The sequence below is a fragment of the Natator depressus genome, chromosome 9 (assembly GCF_965152275.1).
Source record: "Natator depressus isolate rNatDep1 chromosome 9, rNatDep2.hap1, whole genome shotgun sequence".
Taxonomy (NCBI): Eukaryota; Metazoa; Chordata; order Testudines; family Cheloniidae; genus Natator; species Natator depressus.
The window spans coordinates 96,131,079-96,144,654 of NC_134242.1; the positions used below are offsets into that span (position 1 = coordinate 96,131,079).

Consider the following 13,576-nt stretch of genomic DNA (forward strand, 5'->3'; position numbering starts at 1 on the left):
ATCCACCCTTCAGTGGAAGGGGAGTTCACATGAGTGAGCAGTCTACCTCCCTGTCAAGCTACACAAATGAAGACTGGAATTATGGTGTGAATTTCTAAGTGAAGGTAATTAGCCACTGGAACAAATTTATGAAGGGCTACAGTGCGCAATTTGGCAATTTTAAAATCAAGACTGGATGTTTTCCTAAAAAAATGTGCTCTAAGAATTGTTTTGGGGGAAATTCTCTGGCCTGTGTTATTCTGGAGGTCAGACTACATGATCATAGTGGTCCCTTCTGCTCTATAAGCAAGGGTTGAGTAGCCTGCAGAAGTTACTGAAGATTTAAGGCAGGAGTAACCATTGCATGGCAAGAAGGTGGAGAACAACATAGGGCAGAGGAAGAGACTGGCCCAGGGCCAGAGTATTTTCTGTTTTTACTGTAAAGAGCAAAGTTGTGGCTGCCTCACCCACTATCACTGTGATGGGGTGACTGGAAAGAAGGAGGGAAGACTATGCCTCCTTTTCAGTTACTGGGGACATGTGCAATGTGTCCCAAATATCCTCCCCATTAACTCAATTGAGACTCAGGGGTAAATGTGTTTCTCTCAAACTCCTGCGCCAATTTCAAAGGCAAACTTTATGAAATAAGTAAGTTGTCCATCTAACAACCTTGCATTCAAGGAGATTCAATATTAAACCTCAAAACCCCTCCAGGAAATAGCTATTACTATAGGCACTTTGCACTTTGGTTAACTGAGGCACAGACGTTAAACTAGATGTCACAATTAACACCCTCCCAATGGTAGGAAAAATCAGTGTTAGCTAAACAAGTTTTTAAAAAGACAGCGAAGTGCAACACTCCTATAAAGATTCACTGCACCCTTAGGAGACATACCCAGTCCACTCCATCAGAGGCTTTTTATAAACATAATTATGGAAAATAGAACATGTTCAATATCAGCTCTACAATCTTATTTACAATCATCACAGGCACAACCACTGGAAGGAAGTTTCAAGTTCTTTATTAGACTATTTTACCTTTTACATATTTATTGAATTAGCGTCTTTCTACCCTCCTAACCACTTGCTGACCAGACTTTCACAAGTGATAAATGAGAAGCCTTTCTTCAGATGCTTCCTATTATATACCTGCTAGTTCTTGTGATACTTCATTTTGCCACATACATTTCTCGTAAAGGGCTTTTGACAGCCTACTATTAGGTGCTATAGATTAGCATTTTCCTCCAAATCTTCAGTTATCATAGTCCAAACAAGTGGGGGTTGGCAGATTTACCATGCTTGATAGGAAAACATACACCAACCACAAAAGGAATTTAATTCCTCTGTGGGCTTGACATCACTAAGTCTTTCTAGTTTATAGTTGATTCTCCGACTCCTTCCCATTGTGTCCAATACTCCTGTATCTGCATTGTTACAAACTCTCCTCCCCTAGCTCATAGTTTCTTCCTTTTAGTGTTTGTTTCTCCTTATCCCACCTTCTTGTTATGTTTATAACATAACCTGCTTTGAGCCTTCTTCTGTCTCTTAAAGCAGCTACTTACTGAAGTGCTATGTTTTTCCTGCATGTTTAACAGATTAGGTATATTAAAAATCAATCAGCTTTCCTGTAACAGAAATTCAATATTTTACAGCACTAAAGTTTTAGCACAAGAATAAGATTTTCCCATTGCACAGTTCTATGAACATGTGATTGCAAGTATATACAAGCTTACTATAGAAATATAGTCTATATAAACCCCCATCCACTGACCCTTGTTATTCTGGACCTTCCCTACGCACCACTCTTCCCTCAAAGTTACCAAAGCCATTCCCAGTGAACAAGGACTATTTAATCTATAATCAGGTTTCTCAAGTACACCAATAGAGTCACTTGCCAACTTCCCTCCCCAAATTCTGTTCAACAAATCAAAGAGAAAATATTCTTTCTTGGAGATTTTGCCAATTTAGATAGTAGAAGCCTAGTAGATTTACGGATATTAGCAGCTAAATCTGAGATGTATACTCATAAATGCATGAAATGGAGGCAAGTGTCAAATACCACTTGTCACCCTGAACTGCAAGAGGCACACAGATGTAGCTCAGACAGAAAACTGCTAGACACCTCATTTGGATTTTGTCCAGTAGCCTATATAATTACTTTCATCACCAGAACACAAAATCTCCCCTACCAATATTATAATGGCACATCTGTAGTTAGAGTTCAGTCACCGTTTCCATTATGAACCCCAGCATGCACTGTAATTCCTCCAAACAAAAATTTCTTAAGGATTTAGAATGTGGATGGTTGTAGTGACAAGAGACTTCAAAGGGCATTTAAGTCTATGGATACCATTATTTGAATCATAAATAGCCCCTAGTTGATAGCTATCAAGTCTACTTCAAACTCAAAGATCAAAATAGTTTGAGAGGAGCTACCATGGTCCATATCATTTCAAAAATCTACCTTTAAGCATCCTTTATTGAAGATTTATGATGAGTGAACTATAGCAAATCAGTCGAAAACTTCAGTGAAGCAATCTTTTAAATATTCCCAAGGTTTTTTTAAACCTGTAGGTTAAACATTTATCTGACAGACTAACAGCTCCTGTGGCTGAGTTCAGTACATTGCTTGTTTTCAGTAGTTTGATATTACACAGAGTCAACATTAGCTGACAGTTGGATTAAATTATTGTTCACAAGTAACCTGTATGTTTGCAGAGCTCCTATAACTCACTTAAAATCCTCTCATAAAAGCTGCCTACTTCTTCCAGGTTCCAAAAACAAGACCACTTCTGGGGAAGGGAGTATTTCTTCCCCAACCTGGTTCACAGCTTTATTGCTATCTGAAAGGCTGTCACTTGACTTTTCTATTCTGCTTGTAAAGTCATTTATTTTCTATTGCCTTTGCAAACTTTTTAAATAAACTAACGTATTTCACTTCAACTCTGTATTGTGAAAGCCACTGCACTAAGTTGCTGTGTATGAATGACTGACTGAGCAGAATGGGCCCAATTCTTCCCTGTCTGGCACCTGATGTAGTAATTTACAGAAGTGATAAATGGGTATAAAATGTTTCATTAGGATGGTGTCCCACATAAGCAATTCTATGATATTGGCACTGACCAACTAGTTAAGAGTAAAATACAAACCAAGTAATACCTTGGTGAGGTGAATACAACTGAAGGAAACGGTTATTTTAAAGGCTATTTTAAAGGTTGCAGCTTTAGCTATATCATTTACTTCAATATGATGGACAAGAAGGCTGGGATTTTCAGAGGCTCCCAAAGGAGTTAGGTGCCTGACTGCCATTGTTCGAAATGTTATCAGCTAGCATGGCACACTGGTGAGACACTGATGCCAGACAAGTCAAGGCTGGCATTTTCAGATTCTCTTTCCTCTGAGCACCTCTCTCATGAAAGCCAGTCTTGAAATACAAGCACACAGCTGATAGTTTCTCTCAACTGAAATCTTGCCTCGATTGCCATCTTTTGTTGCTTTATTAAAATATCATTCCAGTAATATCTGAACCAGCTTGTTAAACAGGACACCCTTTCCTGCAGAGGAGACACATTATTAGATTTCTAATTTAGTATACATGCCTGGTATCAACTTTAGTAAGTTTACAACATGATGCCCAATTCAAAAAACACATCTATGTTTACCAAAAAACCAACAAGGTTATTTGTTCATAAGTGGTCTAATTTGTTACCATTCCAAGCTACTTCAGTTTCTTTCACAAAGCATGGTCAAAAGCAAAATTTTCTGAAAGAATCTGTACGGAGTCTACTGATTCAAGTTACAAATTCATGTGACTGGCTATTTAGTTATCGAAATGCAAGAACGCTTGCAATCCCAAGTGAAATATCAGATGGAACACAGAACAGGAAAACCCAAACTCTTTTCACTGTAAGCAAGTTCTACTCACTGTGGATGTTAACCTATTTATTCCAGTAAAAATTACTGATTTAAACAGGAAAGATCATACTTTGTTCCTGAAGAATTTCTGTTAGCACTACACTTTTATTCCACAATCTACCTTTTTGATAGGGGTAAGAGCTTGGATATACACCTCTCTTTGCCCATACTATTGTGAAAGAGCTCAACCGCAACAAACTCCTCTTATATCCCTAAAAGGCCTTGATTTGTTCTAGAATCAAGTGTTACGAGTGCACCTTTTTATTATTTTTTATTTTAGTTTAAGTAATCCCAAGCCTGCAAATTTACAAAAATATGAATATGGATTAGGGCAGACATGCATTTAAGGAATTACTTTTTTTTTTTGGTAGAGCTATCTTCAAAGGGATGTCCTTCACAATTACTTTAAGACTAACTTTCGTAGATAAGCCCTTAGAGCTCCATCCATAGAAATGAAAGCATCAGCTCACTACAAACCATTATATATCTTCTCTCTAATTCTCCAGAAGTGTAAATGTAAGCTTGTTTTTTTTTTATGGCAATTATTTAAAATTCATGAAACTGATAGTCAAGATGTTACTGAATGTCTGAAGTAACTTTCCTACCCTAAGAGGCAAAATATGACCAATACATCTGAAAACAGCTGACAATTCAGCTCTTTTTATCTTTTGTCCTCAGCTTTCTATATTGTTGAATTCTCTACCAGTAATGCATAATAGCACTTAGCAACAGTTTTCTTTCTGTGCATACAGAATGTTTGCTAATGGTATTCTTTTAACTGGCTAACAAATTTATTAGTAAACTATTTCTTTTTAAATTTCACTTCAATATTAAAAACACAATTACTGCACCAAGTAAACCCAAAACACTTCAAAGTAGACTGCCCTGTTCTACTTGGCTCTTCTAGCTTTATTGTTTAATGAAGACAAAAACATTCAGAGCACGAACAGAATGTAAGAAAGCAAATAGAAGAGCACTCTGCACTTGGCTGATACTTCTTATGTACCTTAAAAGCTCTTTGTATCATACTGGTTTCAATCACTGCACAGTGGTGGGTGCTTCAGAATCTCAGATTCTAAACACAGTCTACCCAGAAGATCAAAACTCAATTTTGAACATGGTATTAACTCACAATTGAAAGTGATGTTCAAAAATAGGTCACTGTAAAGCAACATGTTTTGACTAAACACAACCATTTTTTGTCCCCAAGCATAAAATTCATGTAATCATAACTATCACCATTCACATATACTTACTACATATTTATTTCTATGCAATTTGTACATTAAAATAGCGTCTGTTTGGATGTACACAAAAATAGTTCGATTTGGCCAGCTTGATTATATTGGTGACAGTCATTGTTTTAAATATTCACAAGTATTTGTTCAGCTTCAGCATTCAGCTCCTACTTGGCTATTCACTGTAGTCTTTTGTGGAGGCCACAACCATGTTGCCATGCACGAGCTATTAATGAGGAATTTTATATTGGATTTCAGGTACTGTGATGGAGAAATGTTTAAAAAATGTAGAAAAAAATCCTATTGCTAACGTAACTGGAATAGTTATGCACAGTAGTACATCTACTCATGTGAGCAATCCATTAACTCACATCAGTAACTTTACTCACATTTAGAAGTGTTGGCAGGATTGGGCCCTTATTTAGGTTTAATTTACAAAGTGGATGCTACTAAGGAAAAGTCATGATAAACCAAACTCCTCTAACCTTCATTGGATTGTGTAGGTTCAGTAGTTTACTATCCACCCAAAGCACTGACTGTTAAATTATCAGAGAGGATAAAATTCAAAAACAGATTATCAAGGACTCAAACTCTGAATTGCTCACAAATTTAAATATACAAGCCATTTTTAACTTACAAAGTATAGAATTTGGAAAAACAGTCACTTCCTAAAGTAATGTGATTCCACACTGACTTTTGTCATGAAATGGTTATAGAAAGCAGAACTACTATTAATGTGGTTCTATAAAAGTTAACACGTGAAAATAACAATTACATATTATTGTAGTTTTTCAAGCCTCATTGGCCTTCCCATTAAGGACTCCAGGATCAACACATCTGAAGCTCAATACCATTTCAGCAGCTGCCATGACAATTTCAATTATTTTATATGTGAAAAGGATATTTTTAATTCTATCAATTTACATCTTGTAAGTTGAAATTGGCAATGTAGCAGCTAACCTATGCTAAAATCCAGACACATTAACATATTGCTTTAGTTTAAAAATATTAAAACATTTTTAACTATAGATTTCTTTTTTGTAAATTACAGCAGACATCTGGAGCTTATCTGTTTTGCCAGAATTTAAGTAGGGATTTAACCTGCATCATGCCACAGTCCGTGTTTGCTTTCTAATAATTTAAAATGGGAAGCATTAAATCCTTCTCAGTTTTCACTTTTAAGAGACTCAACACTGCAAAGGATACAATCCACAGCCTTCCCCTCCTGTCCCCCCATGAAAAGGGGAGGAGAGACAGACTTCAGCAGGGTGTAAATAATGAGAAGGAAAAAACATAGCAAATACATGGCAGCTAACATCATTAAACATAACTTACACAGGGTATTTGCTCACTTTGCTCAGAAACGCATGCACTAATACTCCCTGCTAATTCTAGCATGCACTGTGCTGTTTTGTTACCTCAGGTGGTTATTCAACCAGTTTCAGGCATAAAAAAAGATCAGGCTCTCCTCCCCTCTCAGCTGCAAGGCTTAAATAGTAATAAAAAGAAAAAAACCCACCAACTTTTACAGTGTCCAGGAAAATACAGAAGAACTGCCTAGAAACAGCTGTGTGCGATTTGGCCATATATACCAAGTCCTACCTCAGTGCAAAAGACTGGACTAAATGACCTATCAAGCTCCCTTCCACTCCTACATTTCTAAAATTCTAGATGTTAAGCAAATATAAATATTTGAAGTGGTTTTCAATAAGCAAGTAGAAGTCTTTTAGAGGTAGCAGTGAGTTATCTGTCAGTGTCTTGTAGCTCATCAACAACAGGATACTACAAATTAACATCACTAGTCACAGTTTAAAATAACCCTCTATATACAGAAGGCATTTTCCCTATAATTCTACCACTCTTGTGCTTTGGGATTCAAAGTGAAATGCCACTTGTAAGGTAGGACTGTGTGAACTCTACATCTTGCAGCACCAAGGTAATGAAAGATTATTAGAAAGATGTGATCCTGAGCATGAAGAGCATTGCACCTTGTTTTTTAACCTGTTTGCACAAGAGCCTTTCCTCTTTGATATGAAGCTTTCTGGGCCAAATTGTCACGTCAAGCCCCAAAATTACATTTGATACCACTTGCTTATGAATGTTAAGGTAATTCTGTAGTAGATGCGCAGTTTGCATGAGTAATTTCAGAGTCCACATTTCAAAATATGGCTCTCTGTTTGGAACCCTACGGCGTGTGAAGTTTTATTCCCCTGAATACTCCTCTTGTTAAAATAGTGGCAATTTCGACCTGGTATCTCATTCTTCATTCATAGCCATTTGCCTTTTTACCACTTTTCGTCAGGTTTCCACAGAATAAAATTACACAGGTCTTAATCATAGATCCAAGTGTGGCAGCAGATCCAAATTTAGAAAACAAAAGTTCCTTCTCTCCAACAGCATTTGAAGTTATCCCACAAAGTAGCCAGGCACCAAATCCACTTCTCTCCACAACTAGTATATGGCAAGTAACAAGTTGGAACGGGCTCAGAGAAACTTAATCTCAGCAAGTCTAGTGACAGAGAATGGGGTGCAGGGCAGCAGCAGAGGAGAGACTGAGGTTGGTGGTGGAAATAACCCTGAGTGCATCCAAAATACTTACATTTTTTTAATTGTGTTCTGAATGTAAATAAGGATCTTCCAAGAAGAGATGGGGAATCTAAGAAAGTCCTATAGAAGTCCTATCACTTGCTCCCAAGACTTAGATCAACTTACAGAATTAATGTAGACCAGCCCTTAGTAAATTGTCCAAGGTTACAAAGAAAGTCTGTGGCACAGCACAGAATAGAACAGAGGTCTCTGAAGTCCCAGACTTGCACCCTAACCACTGAGCCATCCTGCCTTTCTAAATTCTGAAAGTTACAGCCACAGTCACAAGAAGCCAGATTTAGACCCTTCTCTTGAACAAATGAGGAAGCCTGAAGTGAATAGCCACCTAGAAGTCTCCATAGCAAGCACCCATTGAACATCAGTGCAGAAGGAGGTTTCTTGGATTCACCAAGTGCTTGCTGACTCACTGCAGTACTAAAGACCTTTCTGCTGAACCTGGACCTCACAAACCCTAGCCTTTTCTGTGGGGCTGGGGAAAAGAGCTGATGATGTGATCAATAAAATTCACACATTCTTCATATACTCTACCAGAAAGCTAACTTCTAGTTCTGGAAAAAAATCCTGTTCCTCACATTATGCTCCAAGTTTAATTACATCAGAAGATATGAATAAAGTACATTCTAGCAGACCACAATAGGAGGTCCTGCCTGCATCTCAACAGCACAACACTGGAAGTGTCCCCACACTGTCTATTTAACAATGTGCTGCAGTACCCCATTTGCCTCATTTCAATAGGCTCAGAACTCCCAAGATGTTTAACTCCTCCACAAACTTTTTTTTTTTGGGTCAGTATAGGGCAAGTTTTGTTCAACACATTCCTAACCCCTCTTTTCTTCTTTGCATCTGCAAGTTACGCAACATCGCATCTGCTTTACCATCTGGCATTTCAAGTATCTGACTGCTCTGGGTATTCGGTTTCTATCACATACTCAATACCACTTCACTACCATGTGAATATTTGGACATCTTGCATTCATCATCAAGTTAAATAAATTGAAAATAAAAATTTCCAGTCCCTATACACTGCGTGTAACATTTGCAGTTTAAAACCTTTACATTTAGTAATAGTTATATTTAGCATTTAGATCACTTTACATTTTCAAAACCTTTTACAAATATCTGTTGTAAGGATTAATTAGGTAAGTGTTAGCCCCATTTTACACACTGTGAACACACATCAAGATGTTGAGTGACTTGCAACAGTTAGTGTCAGGATTAAATCTTCCAGTCCCACATTCATCCTTCCAGCAAAGGCTGTTCTCATTTTTAGTCTCCGTTTCTTATCTTTTACTTTTTTTTATATATAGATATATATATAAATCAGCATTCCTTTCATTTTGTGACTTCCTCAGTAATTTCCAATATAAAAGCTTTTCTGTCAAGGACACTTTGAAAATGTAAATCTATAATGTTCTTAGGTCACTGTTACACTACCATGCAATAATCAAGGAAACTCAACAAGTTAGAAAAGAATCGCTGCAAATTAGATTGTAGATCTTCAGGTCAGGAACAATACGTTATCTGTACTGTTATGTCACTAGTGTGCATTTGGTTGGGTGAGTGAATTATGGTAGCAGCAGACTCAAACCATGTTTAATTTAAGAATTGCTGTTTCTTGCAAGCAAATGTTTCTCAACTTGACTCTGGCTAGAATGTTCAGAAAACAGTAACCCAGAAGTCCTGAAACCATTGCATTGAATTGCACCAATAATGCTGCACTTACCTGTAAAAAGGAAAAATATCAAAACCATGATCATAGTATAGCCAAAGTATAAAATGGTACTAGCAGTTCCCGTTATTTGGAGTTTAGAGAAGAAGTAATGAACAGCATAGATAAAAAGATAAACGGCTGTAAAGCTGCTTGTTAAGAACGATCTCCACCACCAATGATAATCCTGAAAGAAATAATAAACCATTACAGGAAAAAAAATCCAAGCACAAAACTAAAACTGCACTTTTATTTCAAAGCAAAGCATTATTTACAAGTGTATGACGGATTAAATTATTTCTTGGCATATTTCTACACTCATACTTTTGCTTAAACTCCTTTTCATTAAAATTATGCTTTTCCAATTGCTATTTCTTTCTCAGAGTGAATTCTGTTAGGATCTTTCAACTATGAACGTGAAATTTGTTATCTACAATCAAGACTATATTTAGGGTTTTTCTGGTAATTGTAGAAACTGGGGAACTACAGCAAATGTCTGCTCAGTCTACAAAGTTTCAGGAGAATGTGCTGGGGACTTAATTTTTTTTTTTTTTTGCAGATTTTAAAAAGTTTCAGAATTATACATTTACACAGGATAATGTGTTAAGTAACTATTAATTCATTGAAATAATTTCACAGATGTGTAGCAGCTCTCTCCCTCAAGGGTCCCAAAGCACCTTGCAAGTTTACATATACATGGTACAAGTGTCCACCACAGAAATGCAGCCATAAGAGGCAACATGATAGTAGTTTAACTGCACAGCTCAACTACAGTATTCAAGAATGGAAATGAACACTATGGTTGAGGATCAAATCTTCAAGACTGCAAAAACTGCCAACATACACACCCCTTCATGAGTGTACCCTCAAGACGGGATAAGTGTATATACTACCTTGGATGGAAGTTAAGCAAATTTTGTTACTGAAACTGCAGAGCAATTATAAAGTACACTGGCCGCAGCACATTGGAAACCTTAACTCATGATTTATAGGGAACAGTTACAAATGGGACTTCATTCTTTCACTGTTATTTTAAATACACATAGTTGAAAATGTGTCAAACTTTTTGCAAAAGTATTAGTGAAATCAGATTCAAAGCTTTCTTTAAGCCACAAGAATTATTTTGTTGGGGATTGCTAGAAAATATTTAACTAGCCCTTTTCAGTACGGACAAAATTACTAAAACCACACAGTGTACAATACCTCATTAGTGGTCAATTTGAAAGCAACATCTCTCCCCCTTTATACTGATGACTTTGTAATCTGCCATGCCAGATATTAGCAGCACAAAGCCTCCAAAGCTGAGCACTGACATGTTATGCCCAACAGTTGACTTAAATCAAGCTGTTCATAACATTCAAAAGTGTAACATTAAAAATCCAACTGGAGTGTCATTTCCTGTTTTGTGGCTCCTCTACCATTACAGTACCATCCCAGGGCACAAAACGAGAGCTTGCACTGCAGATGCAGTGACAAGGCAGAAATTGTCTTTTTTTAAAATTTAACTTGTATATATTACAAAACATAGGCCAACAACATAACCAGGCCAAAGGTACATACAATCGATATACAGAATCTTGACAGGTTTCAGAGTAGCAGCCGTGTTAGTCTGTATTCGCAAAAAGAAAAGGAGGACTTGTGGCACCTTAGAGACTAACAAATTTATTTGAGCATAAGCTTTCGCGAGCTACAGCTCACTTCATCGGATGCATTCAGTGGAAAATAATGCATCCAATGAAGTGAGCTGTAGCTCATGGAAGCTTATGCTCAAATAGATTTGTTAGTCTCTAAGGTGCCACAAGCCTTCCTTTTCTTTTTGAGAATCCTGACAATACACCCACATAGTCTACAGTGTCCAGCACTTTTCAGAGGTGGCCTTGCATAGGCATCCAACACCCCTTGCAAACTTCACTCTAACATGTCCCAGCTAGCTATGCATTGCGCTGTCATGATACATGCATCAAAATAATATGTTCATTTACCTCTGCACATAGATGGAAATAGCACAGCAAGACTGTAGCCTCAGAACATGTTATAAGAAGGATTATAAATACTAAGAACAGGAAACCAAACATGTAGTACATTTGATGGGACCTAAAACACACAAAAGAAATGTGTCAAATTAGTGTTCACTTTTTTTTTTTTGTTACATACCTAAGAAATAAGTAATTAGAAAACAGAACAGGCTTTGTCTGCATTGTTGACATACTCCTCCAAATCTTCAGCCTCTACCCACTATCCCTCTACCTTCATGAGTAAATACGCTGCTTACACAATTGCATTGTTGAAGTCAGGGGAAGGGCACCTCAAAGCTCTAGCATCGTTTTGTAAAACAATTAGACCCTGACTACATAGGCCAGGGAAATCATTCCTTTCCCCTCACCTTTCTGTCAAGGACTGTTCTCACTAGAAAGGTATTATCAGAATTTCAAATCTCAGGGCCTTCTGAGCCCTTATACTCCATTGGCTCTCTCTAGTGCTGCTCTCCAGCATAATATCTGCCTCCTTCACATTGCTTAAATTAGTCTTCCAGCTGTCTTATTTTACCATACCACACCTTCTAACAGTTGCTCCTCCACTCCCAGACTTCTATCCCTAGACAAATCAATCCTATTCAGCTCAAGGGTCATCTAAATGCTTGACCATACAAAAATGCACCCTTTCCTACCAAGTGCATAAGTATCTGTTTTATGAGATGTGGGAGGAAGCATTAAATCTATGTAATAATTAGAAGGATGCAATTACTACAATTTAAAGATATTTCACAAAAAGGGAATACTGGCAAATTCCTTCATGTCTCCGTCCTGGTTTTTCTGAATCCACTGTTTTGGGTTCTCCGTGCTCATTGTACATGTCCATTTTTGAACTGACACTCCAGCCTGCCTATCAAGTAAAGATACAATACTCACCAAATACTGTTTAGAATGAAAAAAAGCTGAATAAAAATACAACCAAATGGCAAGATGCCACCCATGATGATACCAGGCAACGGCTTTGTGAAAAACGACTGCTCCGGGATCTGACGAGGAATCTGGTTTGTACGAACTGGGTGTTCAATAGGCTTTGAAAGAAATTAATACAATTAAAAAAGACAAATAACTGTAAACAACATAGTAACAAGGTAAGATAGGAAAAAGTGTTAAAAGAATTAAAGACACTTAAGATTATTATTTCCTAATACTAGCTCCTTGGAACTTGACATGCTTAAGTCTCCCACTATATTCATCCATTAGGATACGTTTTCATCCATAAGGCTACATTTTAGTCACAAATATTTTCAATAAAAGTCATGGACAGGTCACGGGCAGTAAACAAAAATTCATGGCCCGTGAGCTGTCCATGACTTTTCCTATAAACCCCTAACTAAAACTTGGGTGGGGGGCTAAGGGTGCACTGGGGCGGCCCAGGGGCGCTGCGGGAGGTGGCCCAGGACCCTGCTGGTGCTGGGAGAGGAGGGCCAGGCCGCGCCCGCTGGTGGTGGGGGAGGGGGACAGTGGCACGCGGCCCGGGACCCCCTGCTGGTGCTACCTGACTCTGCGTCCCTGCAACTCTTAGGTGGTGGAGGGATCAGGGGGCTCCACGCGGAGCTCCTGCCACAAGCGCTGCCTGCACAGCTCCCATTAGCCAGGAACTGCAGCCAATGGCAGCTGCGGGGGCAGGACCTGCAGGCTCAGGCAGCACACAGAGCCCCCTGGCCCCTCCACCGCCTAGGAGCTGCAGCCCCATGCCAATGGGAGCCGGGGAGCCCCCCACCGCTCAACCTCTAGCCCTGAGCCCCCTCTCACACCCCCAAACTGCTGCTGGCCGCTGCAGAAGTCACAGAAAGTCACAGAATCCGTGACTTTTGTGACAGACTCGCAGCCTTAGCCATACGCCACTGAGCTAAACCAAACCTCTAAAGATGACAAACTAATGCACAAACCAACAAACAGTGATTTTTTGGAAATTCCACTTCAGTGGTGACCTAGTAAATTTCAGCATGCAGGAGGGAGAGGCCTTTAGTTTTTGACGGAATTACTGATTTTCTTCTAGATGTGTTAACCTTTCAGAAGACTGTAGCACACATACTGTGTAGACAAGAGGAATGTCAATAAAGTTGTGTTCTTAGAAGAGATCCTGAATGGCCAGA

General features: G+C 38.4%; 1 protein-coding gene across 1 annotated transcript in view; it reads right to left on the reverse strand.

Moving 5' to 3' along the window:
* LOC141993250 (transmembrane 9 superfamily member 2-like) overlaps positions 1–13,576 on the reverse strand; it is a 41,616-nt gene that overhangs the window by 1,290 nt on the left and 26,750 nt on the right. Inside the window, exons 14-16 of the mRNA XM_074962695.1 lie at positions 12,357–12,508; positions 11,430–11,541; positions 9,463–9,634 (exon numbers count right to left, since the gene is read on the reverse strand). Of these exons, the coding sequence (XP_074818796.1) occupies positions 9,463–9,634; positions 11,430–11,541; positions 12,357–12,508 (436 nt within the window). The remainder of the gene's footprint in view (positions 1–9,462; positions 9,635–11,429; positions 11,542–12,356; positions 12,509–13,576) is intronic.